Source organism: Nematolebias whitei, chromosome 4 (genome assembly GCF_014905685.2).
Source record: "Nematolebias whitei isolate Nwh7 chromosome 4, NemWhi1, whole genome shotgun sequence".
Lineage (NCBI taxonomy): Eukaryota > Metazoa > Chordata > Actinopteri > Cyprinodontiformes > Rivulidae > Nematolebias > Nematolebias whitei.
The window spans coordinates 23976888-23985183 of NC_056501.1; the positions used below are offsets into that span (position 1 = coordinate 23976888).

The 8296-nt window shown below is 37.8% G+C and overlaps 2 protein-coding genes across 2 annotated transcripts; both read right to left on the reverse strand.

Annotated features, from left to right (window-relative positions):
• Positions 1-1243: 1243 nt before the first annotated feature.
• Positions 1244-2453, reverse strand: si:ch1073-44g3.1 (UPF0461 protein C5orf24 homolog). Its single transcript, XM_037675891.1, has 2 exons — positions 2296-2453; positions 1244-2088 (listed from the first exon to the last, which is right to left on the reverse strand). Exon 2 carries the CDS (start codon positions 2083-2085, stop codon positions 1429-1431), a length of 657 nt encoding a protein of 218 aa, XP_037531819.1. The 5' UTR covers positions 2086-2088; positions 2296-2453; the 3' UTR covers positions 1244-1428.
• Positions 2454-4997: 2544 nt separating this feature from the next.
• Positions 4998-7854, reverse strand: atp5po (ATP synthase peripheral stalk subunit OSCP). Its single transcript, XM_037675892.1, has 7 exons — positions 7790-7854; positions 7448-7498; positions 7244-7354; positions 6517-6646; positions 5646-5758; positions 5412-5498; positions 4998-5254 (listed from the first exon to the last, which is right to left on the reverse strand). The coding sequence occupies exons 1-7, from the start codon at positions 7814-7816 to the stop codon at positions 5144-5146; spliced, it is 630 nt and encodes a 209-aa protein (XP_037531820.1). The 5' UTR covers positions 7817-7854; the 3' UTR covers positions 4998-5143.
• Positions 7855-8296: the final 442 nt, after the last annotated feature.

Here is an 8296-nt window from a genome sequence, read left to right on the forward strand (position 1 = left end):
CCCTATTGTGTATGTTATTGTAAGATTCGTTATTTATTATAAATAAAGGTATAATTACATAATTGCTATTGTTGAGAGGCATGCGCCCCCTTGTGTCTGTGTGGAAATGTACCCATACGACAGGAAGTAGGGGGGAAAGACTTCTGTGGCCCGCGAAGTGTTTGTCTGTTAGCAAAATATCTCATGAACCAGAGGACGGATTTTATTGAAACTGTCAGGAAGTAATCTCTGGGTGTTTATCTACAAATGGTTTAGGTTTGAACTGATCCAATTCAAGATGGCCGCCTCAGCGAAAATGGCTACAACTCAGCTCACTTGAAGACTTAAGAGCTAAAATTCAGTGTGGCTGAGCATCATTCCCACCACAAACTCTGGAGTGCAACATATAGAGCAATGCCTATATGAACAACCTTGTCTGTTAGCAAAATATCTCAAATCGCTCAGATTTTACTGGAACTTTCACAACATGATCGTCGGATTGAGGTCATTCTGATTCTTGTTGACCATCGTGGAACAGAATGAACTCATCACGGATGACTCCAACTCAGTTAGTTTTACAGATGGTGAGCTGGTTTGATGTGGTAGTAGCTGAGAGTCATCCCCAACACATCATGAGATCTCACAAGGTTTGCTCAAAGTTGCTACACTTTCTCATGAAATGATCTGTTTAAAACTGACATGAAAGGTGATGGGTGATATGTATTCCTTAAAAAAAGACAGGCTTTTATTTATTATTATGGTTTCACATACAACACGTTAGGGTTTACTTTACAGTCTACATTGCATAAGGTTACTATGTAAAGTTGTTTTTTTTTTCTTCTAAAAACAATGATTAATATAACAACAGGTACATGTGGAAGTGCTTATCATGTGAGATTGAGGATAAGAAAAGACAGAAATGCATGATCAAAACTATATTTACAAAGTGCAGTAATAAGTACCAAATACTGTGCTCGAAGGAATAGTAGATTTTATCAGTTCAAGCTAAAAAAAAGGTACGAACTTTAGCTTTGGTGCTAAGAGTATATCATGATATAGAGTCTACTTGACTACAAATAAGACAATAATAATGGTTGTATTGTTGTTATCCTCAGAAAAAAAGAAGTTGCACTGTTTTTTCTAGGAAAGAAAGTTCTAACATGTACAGAGAAAAACATGACGTTCAGAGTAAAATGAAAAAAAAAATGATTGGGAGGATACAGAACTTAGCTTCAGAACTGGAAACTGACTTTTTTTTTGGGGGGGGGGGGGGGTCAATACTGATGTGTTAATATATAAGCATGCATCTAACCAGAACAACGAACGTTAAATCAGTTCACTGTAAAGTAAAACTACACAGTCGTTTTAAGTGAGAGGAAGAAAAAAAAAAAGAAAAGAAATCTCAGCATTTTTAGAAATGTTTTTCTCCGTCAACCATTCGTTGGAATGCTACTCGCTGCTTTCGTCCACCTTGCCGCTGGGCTCGCAGAGGTCTCTGCTCTCCATCATGGTGTACACAAACGGAGGAACGTCGCAGCCGGTGAAGTCCAGGCTTTTGGGAACGCTGCAGGTGCTCAAGTCAAGTTGTCTGGTGCCGTCGCAACCCAACTGCAGCTTCTTGAGACGAGCGAGGCTCCTGAAGCTGCCGGGCGGCCTGCCGGGGCTGACTTTGTACCCCGCGGCCCTGGTGGTCCCCAGGGGCCTCCCTGGACTGGTTTTGAACCCAGCCGCTCTGGTTGTACCAAGCGGGCGTCCAGTGCTTGTACGGTACCCTGCCAACTTAGTGGTACCCGATGGCCTGCCTCTCCTCCCTGACTTCACGTCGCCCTTCTTTCTCTTGGAGCCAGCAGCCTCAGTGGTTCTGATTCGCGTGGTCTGTGGCTGGAGGTCGCTCTGGGAGTCGTGCAGCTGACATGCTACAGCTTTGTGCAATCCCTGTGGTAAGGGGGCGAGGCTGGCAAGAGACAGCTGCAAACCAGGGCTTGTCGGAGAGGTGTAAAACTTGTCAGGTTGTGTGCTGCACAAATCAAAGTGGCTGGCTGGATGAGAGTCCTCTGCCAGTTCACCCACACAGTAATCACTGCTGCTGCTCACTCGATGCATCATTTCCTGTGGAGGTGCAGACAAATGTGATCATTAGGAGGAAGAGGCCACGTGGAAATAAATGTTAACTACTGCCCCGTTATGTCGTTACAACATTAAAGTTGGTTGAAGTACACTTTTAGTCATTAAAACTACACAGTTCACCAATTATAATACAAATAAGATGGTGGCGTAAACGCCTCTCTGTCTAGGACGTAAACGAACAGTTCGTACCTCATTCTCTGTTGAATGTTGTACTGAAAAGGGTTCATTTTGACTCGTTTCTCATCTCTGTTAGCATCAACATCTTCGTAAAGCCGCTGAACGAACCGAGGCCTGCCGGCTCAGTTTTCTTTGGAAAACACTGAGAATTTCTGCTGCTTGTTTCAGCTTCGATGAATCCTACGGGTAGGTTTAGACGAGGGCGGAAGCCATTTTTACGGCGAAAAAAAAATTATAACGGTAGAGCCAACCACGCATGCGCAAAGATGCTTCCTGGAAACGCAGCGGCAGATGAAAAAGTGACGTAAATCTCCCAAATCAAGGACCTTTCTGAGTCTGCAGCTTCACAGTTTAAAAAAAATTTTTTTTCGGTTTTTAATGCACTGGTTTAAAATGAAAACATTGTCTATCTCTAGTTGTTGGGTTAAATTATAGTAAACACCTACTGTTGAATGTCCCAATCAGTAAACAAATAAAAACAGTCTAAAGATGGTAAAAGTAAATTTGTATGAAGAAAAGCTTAACAACCATTAACTGAGAATGAAATATATGTTTATTTTTAAATAATTTATATGAATGTAGGTACAAATAGGTAAGTGTAAATAAATGTATATATTTATGCAGATATGTATGTATAAGTACACTATATTTGTAATGATTTCTTGCATAGTCTTATAGCTAACATCTAAACTACTGCATACTGACTAAATCAATGGTTATATCTTAGTGTACTGTATTTAGGTCTCTCTTGTAAATTAGTCCTCGAGACTCAATGAGCTGTATAAATAAAGGCTGAATGAATTATTACAAAATGTGGAAATCAATCAACCTTTATTTATACAGGTAAATCCCATTGAGCCTCAAGGACTCATTTACAAGAGAGACCTGATTTCAACAAAGAAAGATGACAACATGACAACAGCAACAACAATAAACAGTTATAAGAAAAACATACTATGGTTTTTTTTTTTTTTTTTTTTTTTTAACAAATAGGATGGCTAAAAGGAAAAGGTAACAAAACAAAAAACAGCTAGATTCCAAGACAAATGTAGAAAACTAAAAACAGGAACATGTCAGCATTGGACCCTGCCAGGTGTCCAACAGATTCTTAAAGACACTTAGAGAGGTCAAGGTCGAGAGCTTCAAATCTTTTTGTAAGATGTTCCAGGAAACAGGAGCGGAGTAGGAGAAGGCCCTTTGCCTAGTTCAGTCCTCATTGAGGGAACACTGCAGGTAATAATGTCCTGAGAGTGCACGCTGTAGCAGCACTCACGCAGAGACATTTAGGAGGAGATGTATGAAGGCAGCAGACCAAGAAGTGATTTAAAGATGAAAATATACCAGTGAGAGAGTCTGCGTGAAGTTAATGATGTCCAGTTAACCAGTGAATACAGGGTGCAGTGGTGGGTACGATAATCACAGCCAGTTATGAATCTTAGTGCACCATGATAGACAGCATCCAACATCTGCAGGGTTCTTGTAGGAGCAAAATATTTTCCAGATTTAAAAAAAACTATTTATTAACCTAAAAAAACATTTAGATGAAGAAAAAGTTTGTACTACAAGTGTTCATCCATCCATTATCTTCAACCGCTTCCTTTTAGGGGCGTGGGGGTCATGGTGTGTGAGAGTAGAGGACACCCTGGACAGATCTCCAGTCCATCAAAGGACACAACCATTCACACTCTCACCTAGGGACAATTTAGTTACCAATCAGTCTAACATGCATGTCTTTGGTCTGTGGGAGGAAACCAGAGTACACAGAGAAAACCCACATGTGCACAGAGAGAACATGCAAACTCCACCCAGAATGGTCCTCGGCTGTCATTCAATCCAACAACATTCTCACTGAGAGGCAACAGCTCTACCAACTGATCCACCGTGCAGCCTATACTAGCACTAATATTAACTAGATGAAAATAAAGAATTAAAAAAATATATTTGGACATACTGTATGTGCATTGTGTTTGTAAGTATACTTTGTACGTTGGATGGCTGTTTGAGACAAATGTTCATACACCTTAAGTGTGCATATATTGGTGTGAGGTGAAAATTCAAACGAGATATTAGTATATGTGTCAGCTGGATGTAACTTGTTCCTGAATGGGTTTCTACGCAAACATATTCACTTGTCAAGTAGCCTTTTCATAAGTTCAAACGTTCAGCCTCTCATTACGCTCGACAACTATAAACTTTTAATGGAAGAACTTTAGTTCACATCCAAACACTTGCTTCTGCTTTTAATAAGCTTTTTCATTTATTTATGGCAGTGTTTATATTTACTGATGTATTTTGATTGCTTCATTTGTGCATAACCAGTCTAATTGTGTCTCAACAAAACTAGCCTGGATAAATAAAATAAAGATGAATATTGTATTTGAGTATGTGGTTAAATATTCTTATATACATTATATATGCATTTAAGTAGATATGCTTTATTCAACATAGGCAACTACAACTATCAGGGAAAAATTGTATTATGATTTACTTAATAGGAGCAGTAAGTTTGCAAACTTTAATAATTATTTTCAAACACTAGATTTCTCTTGGTATTGTAAAGTTTAATTTTGTGTGTTGTGGATGGAATTGCTATCTTATGTTTATATAATTTTGTTTTCTTGTTTTTTTTCCAACATTTGAAAAATACGTCTTGCAGTGACTCTCTACTGTTTAAAATAGGTGAATGCAAATGATCCAAAGACAAAAAATGATCCTCCATTTTTGTAGTTTTTATTAACATCTATAGAACTTAAGCACAAAACACTGGATTAATGAAGCAACCAGTGCTTGGACAAGTAGGAATATCAATCTGTCAGCATCTCCTCTGATGGTCACATTTCCAACATGAAGTCCACAGGACTTAAGCCTCCTTGATAAGCTTGGTCAGCTTCTGGATCTTTGTTTTGGTGGACATGTCCACATATCTGTCTCCAATACTGACAATCATGCCTCCCAGGATCGACGGATCGGACTGCAAGGAGGAAACGAGTTGAAAATACAGAGGAGTCAAAAATATTAGATAAAATCACAAGACTGATTCTGATTATTTTTCAAACACAAAAAGTAAACGTCAATGGCTGAAAGGTTATTTGTACATTTATGGGATCATGCAGTGAGTGAAACCGCACCTTTGACTCCAGCTTGATAGTTTCACCTTTCTGTAGAAAAGCTTTCAGAGCTACTTTCAGTTCAGTAAGATTAGCTTCATCCAAAGGCTGAAATGAAACAGGTCACTGGTTAAATGAAACTATATAGACTGTAAAAACACTTTACAATGTCCCTATCTCAGAGAGTGATACAAGCTGCTTTACTTATTTAGAAGTATAGGAAAATAGGTTACATATCAAACAGTTACAACACACCTGAGCAGTCGTGACCGAACAGATGACCTCTCCACGATGTGCACTCATCATTTTGCCAAAAGCACTGATAACATCCCCAGTTAGAGGAAGACGACCATTATCAGCCAGAACATCTATAGAACAAAAATTAAATATGTTCAAGATCTACGTTTGATGATGTATGCATAATACAATATACTGTATACAGAGGACCATTATGTAATTGTTGCTTTTAGAAGGTACAATACTGGCATCACTTCTGCATCCTCTCCTCTTAACATGCTGATATTTCAGTCAGATGTTACATAATGCTGTTTTCCAGCACCATGACACTGTTTGCAGAAAAACATCCTCATGGGGGAACAGTGAGGCATTATTCTCTTAATAGTCACCTAATTTTTAGGTTCATTAACAGCTTCTGAGCTCCAACATATTTTAACACTCACTACCAAGCTACAGTAGTCACCCACCAAATCTTCTTGATCAATTTACCAGCCGATAACATTTATTCGTAAATTATGCATAATTAGATGTTTCCTCCTTTGTGTTAAGGTAGGAGAGATAGAGAAGAATGGATGCATTATACTATAATTGAGTTGTTGTTTTTTTTTTGCACTACATACAGAGATATTTGGATGCCAAATAAAATACCTGTAAAGCACACCCAAATTATTAACAGTAAGGAAAGAAAGATTGTGACAAATAATCATTTTTAGATTACGGTCGATCAGTAAAAATTTTAGTTTGAGGAAATTCCAATATTAACACTATATAACAAACACAAAATAAAAATAAAGACTTTATAACATAATGGTGATAAAATATTAAGCAAACCCATAAATAAATGCTTAAAAGCAATTGAGCCATAGTGCCATTATCAGGGATCACTTACTGATGAGGTTGACAGTGATGGGTGAAACCTTGGCCTTTGAAAGAGCATCACCAAAAACCTTCTGCTTCATGTTGCGCTTGACATGAGGATTCATTAAAATACTGGACATCTTGGGGTCCTTGATCAGGGTCTGATAAAACAAGATGGCACAGAAAATTAATTTATACCCTGAAGGAATGTTAAGTCATTGCAGAAGCAGTGTAAATTACAAAAAGTAGACCATGGCCAGATAGTTTAAAAAAAAAATGCACAAATCGTACTTTAAAAAATCCAAAGTCATCCAAAAGTATGGGTCTGTTAAGAACGTTTTCAAAAAGGTTTAAATTATTATAACTGAAAGAAAATCAAAAGAACCATCCTGATGCATGCTCAAAAAATCAAAAGAACTTTTGATTGATATCACGATCATGTATCTGGGTTCAAGACCGTAAAGTTACAGCATTTTAAATTTCTGTCATGATCACCGACCTGAATTTCCATTGAACAGTTTGAAATTTGTCATCCATAGCAAAAATTGTCATAATTTCTATTAAGTTTTAGAAATGTTCAGCAAATGTAATTTAGAAGTGATAGCCCTGCCAGGTAAACAAAATAATAATAATCACATATTCAGTGGATGGAACCAAACTTGCAGCCGAGTCAGCATTGACAGTAACAAACCTTTTGCAATATTTAATATTTATATCACCTGAGGAAAAAAGTTTACAGTGCTGATTTTTAGACTTACAGAAAGTTTTCCCAACTCCTGCTCTACTTGGTCCAGTTTGTTCTGCTTACTGGCAGCTGAGAACAGAGCAGTGGCATAGCGACCCTCCACTCCATATACCTGGATGGGAGGCTGGAAAATAAAATAAACAAATATATAAAGTAAATCAACTAAAATTGACTAAGTGTTTTAGATACAAACTGGTGATGCTTAGGCGCAGATTACCTTGACCAGTTTTGCTACAGGTCTGACCACAGATGTGCTGAACTGACGGGCCTAAAGGAAAAATATTTTGTTAAAAACATTTTCAAAACAACCAGAAAACCAAACTTAAGCTAATAAACAAGTGACGCTGTATGCGCCGCTTTTACAAGAGCAGTTAGCTTGATGCTAACGCGTTAGCAGTCATTCAAGTGCAACACCTCGTGTACGTTTTGTAAATATTCAGCTAAACCTGGTGGTCCCCCAAACAATTCTTGTAATTAAAACATACTTTTATGCTTGAATAGTATCGACTGTAACTTCAATAAAATCGCTTATAAAATGTCAAATGTATGAATGCCTTACCTGCTGTCCTAGCATGAACGCTGCCATTTTCTCCTACAGCTGTCCAGAGTAGAACAAGCGACTGCGCATGCGCTATTGAGAGGAAGACGATTTACTTTGGGTAATGTAGTTTTTCATGCGAACAAAGATCAGATGGGAGAAAAAATGTCAAGGTCGAGACCAGAAACGCTCAAAAGCCTATTTATTGGGCTTTATAATTAAAAAGTATAAATATTCAACACACAAAATGTATTTTATAAGCTAATATACAATGAATAAGTGTTTAGTTGTTACAGTCGATCATGACTGTTAATAATTTTGTCCAATTGGGATAGGTCTCATACAGGAAAATACAAATATACGGGAATTCAATACAAATTTACTGGTCGTCCACAGTAAGTCAACATGTAATAAAAATACAACGTTGTAGGTAGATATACGTACACACACGTCAAAATAACATTAATTGTAAATTATCATGAATTCCATCCATCCATCCATCCATCCATCCATCCATCCATCCATCCA